Below are 12,256 nucleotides of genomic sequence, written 5' to 3' on the forward strand. Positions count from 1 at the left end.
GATTTAATTTAACATAAAAATAAGTACCTTATACACTAAAAGGCATATACATGAACACTGCTGTAATACTATTGTACCTATGTTAATTGAAATACAAAGCAAAATCAGAACTTACTTGGAGTAGAATAAAAGATATTTTCTAAAAATGATTTTCATGTAGGAAAGATTTGTTCTTATTTTTATAATCAATATTTTCTCTACATCTACTTTTTCTAAGACACTGTTCCACATATGAAGTTTAACATTAATTGAACCATATATAATCTCTCGTAAATTTACAGGCAAGCAAAGATCACCAACATTGAAAAATATTTATTGTAATACATAATTTCAGTTATAATTATGAATGCAAAGGGGAAATCAGGAGTGCTATGAAAATATGAAATAAAAGGAGATTACTGTCTGGGCAGTTAGAAAACCTTCTGGGAGATGACACTGAAATTAAAAAGTAACAAAATAGCCAGGGAACAGATTGTATATGTAAGTGTAACCAAAAGGTTGAGAACTAAAGAGTTTGTATCTAAAAAACTGAAGGATATCTATTTGTTCTCTGACAAAGAAAAAAGTTTGGAATGGCTAAAAAGGCCTAAACTGCCTAGATGTCTTTGACAATTTGGGTTTATTTTTTAATTTAAATAAAAAGAAAAAATGGAACAAATGTTAGGTCTTCCAATTTGAGAGCGTCATGGTCACAGTGATTTTTTTCAGATGGTATCTCCACATAGGTGGATTGTTTAACTCTGTAGTTATACAAGTTCTAAGACTGGATTAGTTTTATTTTCTCAGATTAATGACTATTAAAATTGTAACTCTTTGTATAGGCTTTCTCAGTGTCTAATGGTGTCACTTTTCTCAGAAATAAGATAGTCTTGATAATTTTGCTTTATTTGTTATTATTAGAACAATAATTAATACTCAAATAATTCTTAAATAATTGATTTTTCTTTAACAAAGTACTACATTATATAACTTAGTTATATTTAGAGTTTTTACATAAATGCATTTCACTTTCTGACTTTTCAAATGCAATCTTTAATATCTGTTAACATTTGTTGTCTACCTGATCAGCCAACTCTGTATTTATTTGACTCACCTTTGTCTGGCTATAATCAGGGCTTTTAGAAAACTCTTTTCTAAATTATGGAATGCTAGTCCTCAAAGGAATCTTGACACTTTTGTCAGGGCATAAAAACATAGTGAACTAGAGCCCTACTGTTTTTCTGGTTCCATTTGTGCTTAAATGCTTTGGTTTCCATTTTATTATACTATAAACCAAACATTCACCTTTTCTTAGGGTCATTAGATACAAAAGTACTGAAATATTTTACATCAAAGTCTTATTTTGAGAAAATGTGATGCTAAATAAATTCTTCAGGTGGAAAAATGGTGCTTTTACCTGACATTATGGCACAAATATCTTATTGACCTTAAATAGAGTACTTTAAATTGTTTGTACTTAATTTTAGCATAAAACAAACCATCATTCTTTGAGGCAAGGCAGGTGGTAGAAAGTAAAAAAAATGACAAATATTTTTCCCTAAGGCACTGTTTGTTGAAAAGTCACCATTCTGCCAATATTTGGAGATGAGAAATATAGTACTGTCTGCTAGAGCATAATCGAATGAATGCTTTGTAAACCCAGGGGCATGAAGAATATTGTTTTCTTTTTTCTAGAATGAACTTTAAAATGTTCACTAAAGCTTCCCCTTGAAGCCTGAGGTGAGAAGTTGTTATCAGCTGAGAAAACTTCATGTTTCCTGAAACATGTTAGGTGTTTAGATTTGACCTGGAAAATCAATGTGAATAAAAAGCACATATGTTGGGGCTGGAGTGATAGCACAGTGGGCAGGATATTTGCCTTGCATGCGGCCGACCCGGGTTCGATTCCCAGCATCCCATTTGGTTTTCCGAGCAGTGCCAGGAGTGCATGAGCCAGGAGTAAGCCTTGTGCATCACTGGGTGTGACCCAAAAAGAAAAAAGAAAAAAAAGCACATATGTCATATTGTGAAAGTGATATCATAGTAATTAAAACAAGAAATGTGGGGCTACATCTGATTTTACTCAGGGGCTATGTCAACCTTAATTCTTAGAGGGTTACTCCTGCTACTCAGGGGACTAAGGATCAAATCTGAATTACTGGCATGCAAAGCATGAACACCAACCCATTGAACATACACACATTCTCTCTCCTCTCTCTCTGTCTCTGTCTCTCTCTCTCTCTCTCTCTCTCTCTATGTACCATAGAATTAAAATACCTGATTCTTCATTTTTTTCATTGCATTATTTCACATTATGGAATTTCAGGGAGGATTAACCTTATATCTCCATATATGTGCAGGATTTTCTCACCTACAAAATTTCAGAGCCATCCACCTTCAATAAAATGACTTTGCTCATTTCTCTCATGTACCCCTGACCCCAGTCCCACTAGTAATGATACAATGTTCACAGTTTGAGTTAGTTTTGCTATTTCGTGCCTGTTTATTTTAGCAATTAATATGCTTCATATGATAACTGTTATTAACTTACTTATTTCTCTTAATACAATCACCTAGAGTTTGTAAATAAGCATATACCTATCAGAATGTTTTAAAAAAAAGCATGCTATCAATGTCTGATCAACCAAATCAATCTCCTTCTAGAAAAGTTAGGTGCCAGTGGTTCTGAATTCCTAGGAATATAGAGAACAATATGACAATGTTGGGACTTAGATCCCATATTATCAAGTCTAAGTGCAAAGCTCTTAAGTTCTAGTAGGATTCGTTAAGAAATATAAAGATTTGGGGAAAGTGAAGCCTCTCATATTCTTTTTTCCAAAGATTGCTTTAGGTATTTAGGGAGGCATATTGGGGGAGGCATTATTCCATATGAATTTCAGGAGTGTTTGGTCAATTTCCTTGAAAAGTGATATGGGTATCCTTATATGGCATGCACTGAATTACTACAGTGCTTTGGGGAGTATTGCTTTTTAATGATATTAATCCTCCTAATACATGAGCAAGTGATGTGTTTCCATTTACTTGTGTACTCCTTCCTTGAAGTGGTTTATAGTGTTCTGGTATAGGTCTTTCACTTCTTTAGTTAAGCTGATTCTGAGGTATTTCATTTTCTGAGGCACAATTGTAAACTGGATTTTTTAAAAATATTTTTCTTCTCTTTTATTATTTGTATATGGGAACAAATAGACTTGTACATATTAATTGTATAGCCTGCCACTTTACAATACAAATCCATTATATCTAGGAGTTTTTGTGTAGAGTCTTTAAGATTTTCTAAATATATTATCATATCTTCTGCAAATAATGAGAACTTGACCTCTTTCTTTTTGGATACCCTTGGTATCTTTTTCTTGTCTAATTGCTTTGGCAAATACTTCCAATATGATATTGAATTAACATGGTGAGAGTGGGAAACCCTATCTGTGCTTGATCTTAGGTAGAACACTTTTACCTTCCCCCCCCCCACTGAGTGCTGAAAGGAGGTAAAATAGTATATAATAGCCTTTTCGTAATAGTATTGCAAATCACAGTGCCTAAAAGTAACTAGAGAGAGAAAGAGGGAAAGAGAGATAGATGGAGATGGAGACAGAGAAGAAAAAATATCTGCCACAGAGATAGGCTGAGGGTGGTTGGGAGAGAAACTGGGGATCTTGGTGGCAGGAAACATACTGGTGAGGGGAATTGGTGTTCGAACATTGTATGACTGAAATCTAATCATAAACATCTTTGTAACTGTATGTCATGGTGATTCAAAAAAATTAAAATAATTTAAAAAATATAAGTAGTGCAGAAGAGTGCTCAGTTTCCTAGCTTTCTCCAATAGCCAACTAAGAATTATGACTAGAAATTCTTTCAAAGAAATATGGGCAAGTTATTGTTTAAGGTGTATACTATTCTTTCTGTGGTCACATCCACTAGCTTGTGATGAAAATCCATTTATATATATTTTGGTAGAAGATGTTTATTTTCAAGGTTTTCTTCATTCAGCTGTCTATTTTGCTTATTTGATATAAAATGAAGCATCTATAAGAACCAGAGAAAATTGTATACTTTTATCAGGCTTACAATAAATATCAGACTAACTTGTTCAATATTGCCTTTTATATTTTATTGAAAGAAACTAGTTCCTATTTCATATTTGATAGGATAAATGTGTCCTTTTGAGGAATACGAAGTGGGGTGGTGGTAGGATTGGGCCACATCCAGCTGTGCTCAGGGTTCTATTCCTGGCTCTGTGCCACACCCAGTGGTTCTCTGAGAATTATATATGGTGCTGAGGATTTGAACAAGGTTAGTTCAATGCAAATCAACATGGTAAGGCTTGTTCTGTCCCTCTGGCTCCATGCTACATTTCCAATGTTTTATTATAGAACATAGTATAGTTATTTTTATATAAAAATACCTTCTAGTTAAAAAAAAGCATATTGTTTAAAAAAGGTATTTACTAGTTTTTAAAAAAGGTTTTCTTTAATTCCATTACATCAAAATACCCTAAATAGTTTTTGTTACAAAAGGTAGTCATGTGACATGTATTCTGCCAAAGACAGTTTATAAATGTTTATTTATTTATAAATAAATGTTATTTATTTATTTATAAATAAATATTATTTATTTATAGGTGAAATTGACTTATAGGTGTGTAAATTTTCATATGCTTTAGGGATACATTACCAAGTCATGTGTACCACCAAGGACCAGAACCCCTCCATCAGTGTCAATAAGTAGAAAGGTTTCATGTTCAAGTTTCTGAGACTTTAGTTGTCATTGTAAATGCACATTACTTTAATGTATTGGCATAGCACAAGTTTCTTCTTTCTGTTTATGGGGTTACTGAAAAGAATGAAGGGGCATGAGTACAGTTAATTTACTTTCATAGAAAATAAGATAGACATTTTTTCACATAGATTAATTGGTTTGTAAACTGTGAAGTGAGGGTGGTTGCCATGTTTAAAGCTCTGCTTTTACTATTTTTGAAAGTTTTAACAATCCATGAACAAATTTTAAGACAATAATTTATGAAAACATCCTGTGTTTTCATTTTGCCTAGAGTCCTGCAGACCGTTTAGTTGGCCCTGCCTACTAACACTTGTTCTTTTTGGCTAGGTTGACCTGCCTGCCCTTGGTCTCTAAACACATTATATAAACACAGTCACTCTCTTCAAATAAAAACATAAAAAAATTAAAAGACTTTTTTTATCAATAATAATCATATTTTAAAATTAACTGTTGGTGTTTACCACAATAAGTTTATGTTCATTGATTTTTTTTAAGTAAAGGTATGAGTATTACCAAATAGATTTTCAATCATGCAATTCTTACTTTGGTGGGTTTGTTGTTGGTTGTGGTTTACACAGACTAAACTAAAGTTAGTAATATTGGGTTTATTCCTCTTGAAATGTTAGTTGGCTTATGCTTATTTAAAGTAAAATTGATGGAATTGTTCCTCTGAAAGATCTTGATACTTTTTTTTTAAATGATAGGGCTTATATGTGTGAAGTATCCACACAACTGATGAAGCATAACTATGGCCTGTATCTGTGTATTTTAACCTCAAATAATAAACAGTCTCACCCAAAGCTGAGAGATGTGCCTGTACATTTTTAAAAGAGGCATTTTCATTGAAAGCAAACCTTGTTGTTATCCGGTAAAACATTTTTCCTGGAACTATATAGAATTTAAGATGATGGCATCCTAAAATGTGCCCATCAGTACCTATTGCAAGGTTAATGACTTCTGCAAACGATCTCAAACACAGGTTTCTTGGTGCCACCCAATATATTCATTCTTACTGCTGTGTCAGAACCTTTGTGGCTCTTAAGTAAATGGAGTTTCCATTTCACTTAAGTCCTCCAAGAAGCAATGAGTGTTTGCTCAGTGGCTTTTAAAACTGGGTCCCCAAACTTTTCTCTTTGCTTACATTGAAAAAACTTTTTTTCAAAGGACTGTTCTTTGTTCTCTTTCAAACCCATAATTAGCTGAAGTTCCTTTCTATGTAGCTAGAAGGAGGAGGAGGAGGAAAGGGTTGACCCAACAGGCATTTGACTGCCAATGAGAAAGTGCTCTGTGAGTGTCTTTGTCTTTTTGTCTTTTTGTCAGACATGGCTGCCTCCCTAATTGTCCTGTTGTAGGGAAGCATGTGTCTCCGAGTATTATCTGATTCCTGCAGGATGCTCAGCCCTGCTCTGTATACTGACCCCTATCTTAAACACAAATATCTTTTCAATCCCCATCCCAGGCTCTAGCCACAAGTCCGGATATCTAAGAGCTTTACTGTGATCTGGGGGCCTGGGGTGTGGATACCCCCGCTGGGACCTTTGTTTTGTTTTGTTTTGTTTTTGGTCCCGTGAGTGTTTTACCTGCAGTTTTGCTGCACCTGTCAAAGAGTGAAGCTGAGGGGGCGAGATAGGAGAGAAATTGAGCTGGAAAAGCAGAGTGGAGAGAGAGGCGAGACAAACAGCTGCTCTTGTCAGCACGGGGATAAGTGTAAAGAGATTAATAGTGATTTGAAGAGCAAATGGGGACATGGCATTTAGCAGTGGAATGTGAATGTATAAACGTATCGGAATGGGCATGTGACTGTTAACGTTTAGACAGATGCTCTCTGGACTGAATGGAATGGCAAAGGCCATTGCTCCTCCCCATATGAAATACTTACAGTTCAATAAAATAAGGTACTAAACTTAGCTTAACTGTTTTCAAGCTGTTGTGTATTTTTTGTTTACTTCTTTTTTTTTTGGTTTATCCTTTGTAATTATATTGAGTCTAGGATTCCCAAAATTATAATTCACTCAAAGAACCACAATATTTACTCCCTTTCTAAAATATCCACCAACGGGACATTCTTCCTTTTCTCTGCCTGAAATTGTATTGCCCCGTTGCTAACCTGAAAGGACCATGAGGTTTCGCAGTGTCAGTTTTCATAAAGGGAAATCTGCCCCCCCCCCCCCCAAAAAAAAACCAGGTTGTCAATTCTCGTAATGACCATTGTGATTCAAGGTTAGAAAGGCTTCGGATTTTCAGATCAGGTTGGCATCTGAAATGTGTTGTGTTCTAGATTTTCTAATTCTAGATTCCAAAAGATTTGGCTTTAAAGTACTCAAATTTTTTCTCATTAGCCAGTGCATGAACAAATTCCTTCCATGTTCTGATAGTAATGCAATAGTTGGTGTGGAGGTTAATGAGACAAAACTGTTCATTTTTTCCATAAGCATCTTATTGAGTACCTAACTCAGTGCTTGGCTTTCACAAAAGACATAAATATATCTTGCAAATGAGCAATATGAATTAATGTGCAAACAAATTATATCAAGTGATAAGTTTTAATCACAACTAAACACATCTTTCTTGCATATGTTCTGAACACTAGCAATGAACAAATGCTATAAAGAAAATGAAAATCAGATGAACAACTAGCTTGTATAATGATGATAGACCAGAATTCATTCTTTGTGTGTGTGTTTGTGTATGTGTGTGTCTGTATGTATATGTGCTCTTCATAAATCTGTGAGTCATGCCCTTACAGTGTTTTTTTTAAATGGTCTTTGAGGTAGATGAGGATACTTGGTACCCTAGGACATAATTTACAATTGTGAGAGTAAAAAGCAAATTTTAGAAATGGTTTTATCCCACATATGGTTTGACATGTTGAGCCCCAACATAGTGTATCTTAGTTATTTATTCCATTAAGAATACCATAACTGGAGTACGGTGGAGGAGGAAAAATAAGGGGTCTCATTGATTTTAAAGAATTTTAGAAGCTACTGAATGCTGGGAAATTGTTGCTTAACTTGTGAATAAATACTAGCCTACTCTCCATATTCTTGAAGAAACCAACATCTTTAAAGATTGTATGGAAAAACTGTGTCATTGTTTTTCATTATAAATTCATTACAAAATTTGAAATTCCATTACAAAACACACACCAAGAATAATCAGATTACTTTTGGTGCTTCTCGTCGGGTATCAAAAATTAATGATCTTATCTCCATTGTAAAATGTGATGGACCTGAGCTAAAATGCTATAGAATGTGTGCACCAAACGTTGCTCTTCATAGCGAGAGGGAAAACAGTATCATAGTGGTTCGACTACCACCTACCATCTCTCTCCATTCTCTAACAATGACTTCAGTAACACCATTGTGAGAAAAATGTTGTAACAATCAATATAAAGTGAATTAATTTTTTTGCCTGCTAAGGGGGCAGCATTGGGGGGAGGGAGGTGGGGCACTGGAGGGAAGGTTACACCAGTGGTAGTATTCAGTATTCCAAACGGTGTTGTAAAACTGGTTGGAATATTGAATATTCAAGGTCCATGACATTTTACAATGGAGATAAGATGATTATTTTTTGTGATACCCGATGAGAAGCACCAAGAGTAATGGGAGGAATGTGTTTTGTAATGAATTTCAACGGTGACACAGTGTCTTTATATACACACCCATGTTGGAATATTGAGTACCTGAAATGAATGTATTATGGACACCTTTATAAATCGCTATGTTAAAGTTTCAAATGTTAACAAAAATCAAGAGCATCAGTCCGCTTACCCGGCTAACGGGCAGTGTATCTGTGTACCCTGCAGCCACAGTACACAAACCTGGGGCTCCTGAACAGCATGGACCAGCAGATTCAGAATGGCTCCTCATCCACCAGCCCTTACAACACAGACCATGCACAGAACAGCGTCACGGCGCCCTCGCCCTACGCACAGCCAAGCTCCACCTTTGATGCCCTCTCACCGTCGCCCGCCATCCCCTCCAACACCGACTACCCTGGCCCACACAGCTTCGACGTGTCCTTCCAGCAATCCAGCACTGCCAAGTCTGCCACCTGGACGGTAAGAGTACCTGGCACCCGTCGGTGTTTATCCCCAACCCCCGTGTTTGAAACAATTGTCTTCTAAGGCTTGCTCCTCTCTCGCAGCTTAGAGATCTGTCTCGTATGATGGAAAACCCTCTTCCTGCTTACTGAAGGCAGCTGGGCTGGAAGATTTTATAATAATCTAATACAAACAAACAAAAAAAAGCATGATATTTAGTTGGAAAATGCCCGTGTTAGGGCCATCTAGTAATTTCACTCGCTGCATTCTTGCTCCTTATGCTGCTGGGGAATCTTCGGAAATTTTTAGGAAGTTGTAAAGACAACAAGAACTGCCATAATCATAGGCTATATGTTTTATTATTTTGAAGAGATAAATGGCACATTAAGGTGCAGTTTTTAAAACGTGAATAAAATAAAAATAAATTTAGGAATAAAAAACTCATTCTCATTAAGGAAGAGTTGAATTTGTTTATCCAAACAAAAACAAACACTGTTCTCCCGTTGTTCATCGATTGGCTCAGGAGGGCCCAGTAATGTCTCCATTGTGAGACTTGTTGTTACTGTATTTTGCATATTGAATAGCTTGCCAGGCATATTGAATAGCTTGCCACGCTCTCCGAGAGGGGCGGAGGAATTGTACCCGGCTCAGTCAGGCTGGCTGCGTGCAAGGCAAATGCCCTACCACTGTGCTATCACTCCAGCCCTCATATTGATAATATGGAATCCTAATATATTGATATACATGTCTTTATAATATTTAAAGTCTCCCTCTACAAAAGAAATTCTATAAAACTATGTTTTAGGGCTCTAAATTTGAAATGAAAAAAATAAATTTTAAGTGAGATTCTAATTTTAAATGTTGGGGTAAAATTATCTTTCCATATATAGCTTCTATGAGAAAGCATATCTTTTCATATATAACTTCTGTAAGAAAACATACATACTTACACAATTTAGAAAAAGGTACAGGAGTATTTATTGTTTTAAAGTTTCTTTTGCAATTTATCATACCATGATAAACCTCTAATATAAAGGAGGATACCTACAGAACTGGTTTTAGCTGATTGATCAAAGAATGCCCAAGACCAAAGTGGCATGCATGTTTGTCAAATAATTTAATGTTTATGTAAATTGTAGAAATGGTTCCAAATAGTATCATCTGTTTGGAAAGAAATTCAGAGTTGTTTTGGCATACTTTCCCCTACCCCCACCCCACCCTTCTTTGGAAATTGTGTTTCTTTATAAAGCATATCTCTTTTCTTATTAAAATACCTAGTTTACTATAGGATTAATCCAGGGATCTACCATTTACAAAACAAACTGTACTTGCAATATTTGCTGTGTTTAACATGTCACATTTGACCCTATCAATGTCACATTTTTACATCTATCAACCAATTTTCTTCCTTTTTTTCCCACTGGAAAGGATAGGTTTTATCACTCCCATTTTAAAAATAAAGAGAACTAAACAATGGTCAGGTTAGCTGTCATCTAGTTAGCAAGGCTTTTGTGTAGTTGGACCTACTTCTGATTGTGCCCTCCTTCACAACAGAGGGAGGTCTTCCTTTCCTTTTCAAACATTTGACCTAGATGTATCCAAACTACCTACAATTTTATTTTCATGATTAAAAGAAACGTTCATGCTTGACAAGAGGTTTTGTCATAAAGCATAGCTAACCATACTAGAATATGAAGTGTAACTGTTAGATTAAGCCTTGGTCACTCCTCCGTGTGCTGTTGGTCAGTCATGCAGAATCTTTTGTATGTTTTACTTTGACCATCCTGCAACTGAGCTCAACAGGTGAGTACTTCCTGAATGTGTATTATTACATAAAATTGGTTGGTAGATGTAAAAAAAGTTGACTGAAGAGCCACCCAGGAAAGTCTTTCCTAAAAAAAAAAAAATGCTTACGTATTTTAAAATAGGGGCTGGTCTTGCACTAAATGGTTATAGTGTGATGGGTCTTTGAGCCACTATATAAATAATTATTTCCTTTCTAAAGTGACCTAAGAGGGGCCCGAGTGATAGTACAGCAGGTAGAGTGTTTGCCTTGCACGCGGCCAATCCAGGTTGTTTCCCTGGCATCCCATATGATCTCCCCAGCACTGCCAGAAGTAATTCCTGAGTGCAGAGCCAGGAGTAACCCCTGAGCATCGCTGGGTGTGACCCAAAAAGCAAAACTAACTAACTAAATAAATAATAAATATAGCATCTTAAGAATCACTGGGTTGGAGATTGATGCAAGCATAACATTTAAGTCAGGATTTTTCTTCCTTCTTCAACTCCTCATTCAGAATCTTTTAGAATTATTTTTTTTTTCAGATTTAGTTTAATCCTTGATCAAAGGTGTGTGCTCAGAGAGTGAATGTAGACTCTCTTTCTCTCTCTCCCTCTGTCTCTCTCTGTCTCTGTCTCTGTCTCTGTCTCTCTCTCTCTCTCTCTCTCTCTCTCTCTCTCTGTGTCTCACACACACACACACACACACACACACACACACACACACACACACACACACTACACTGGCGTGCGCACTGGGAGCTATTTACCAAAGTGATAATTAAAAAGAAAATGAACAGGTACTGTCTCCTTACACATGACAACATGGAAATAGTATGCTAAATGAAAAGTGGGAAAGTGTAAGCACTTGAGTGGGTGTGGGGGTGGCACTGTGAATGGGAAATGAACCTTTTTGAGAGCCAGAAAACCTGAATTTTAGTCTTGGTTCTTTAGCCAAGTCAAGTCTTTTGCTTGTATTCATTCTACCCAAGATCAGAAAAAGGATGAATATGTTAAATTTGCTCTCTTTTCCTAAGTTGTGATGATAATAATGAGCATAGAAAGTGCTTGGAAACACTAACCAGGATGTCATAAATTCTGTTCTCTGCTATTGATGAGTAATCTTGATTAAGGTTTTTTACCTTTTCTGGAGATGGGGTCAGGGGTCAGAGGTGGGGTTCTGTTCCGTTGTCTGCAATCTGCCCTACAGATTTTAATTAAATTCTAAACCTATTGTGTCCAGTTTGTATAACACTTGGTATTTATATTTCCATGGATTATCTTCCTTGTTTGCAATCAACTTATTTCAGACTCAGTTGCATTTTTTTTCTAAATCTAGGGCACATGAGCCCTTATCTGAGTAGCTACTGAGATCACCAAAAAAGATGTAAGTTCTTAGCCAACAACAACAGAATCTTATACATAGTTGCATCTAACTCTGTGAGCCAAATTACATATCATCACATTTATACTTCATATATCATCACATTTTTTAAAAGTATTTTCTCACACCTTTATCCCAGATGAGCCTTAGAACCCAGACTGCTATCCCTGGCTTTATAAATGAAGAAACTGGGAAGAAAAGGTTATAGGGATCTTAACCAGCCAAAGAGAGAGAAGAATTAAGGGCCTCCTCCTTCCTAGAGTTGCTTTTTCCAC

At 35.9% G+C, this 12,256-nt stretch overlaps 1 protein-coding gene across 5 annotated transcripts in view; it reads left to right on the forward strand.

The window, feature by feature from the left end:
• The window catches only part of TP63 (tumor protein p63), a 250,617-nt gene that overhangs the window by 168,640 nt on the left and 69,721 nt on the right, over positions 1-12,256 (forward strand). For 4 of the 5 annotated variants that reach the window (XM_056121602.1, XM_056121603.1, XM_056121604.1 and 1 more), the window contains exon 4: positions 8,582-8,836. In XM_056121602.1, coding sequence (XP_055977577.1) covers positions 8,582-8,836 — 255 coding nt within the window. Of the gene's footprint in view, positions 1-8,581; positions 8,837-12,256 lie in introns of those variants that run through there. The other variant, XM_056121606.1, reaches the window with a different exon arrangement.

The sequence above is a fragment of the Sorex fumeus genome, unplaced genomic scaffold, assembly GCF_029834395.1.
Source record: "Sorex fumeus unplaced genomic scaffold, SorFum_2.1 ptg000044l, whole genome shotgun sequence".
Taxonomy (NCBI): domain Eukaryota; kingdom Metazoa; phylum Chordata; class Mammalia; order Eulipotyphla; family Soricidae; genus Sorex; species Sorex fumeus.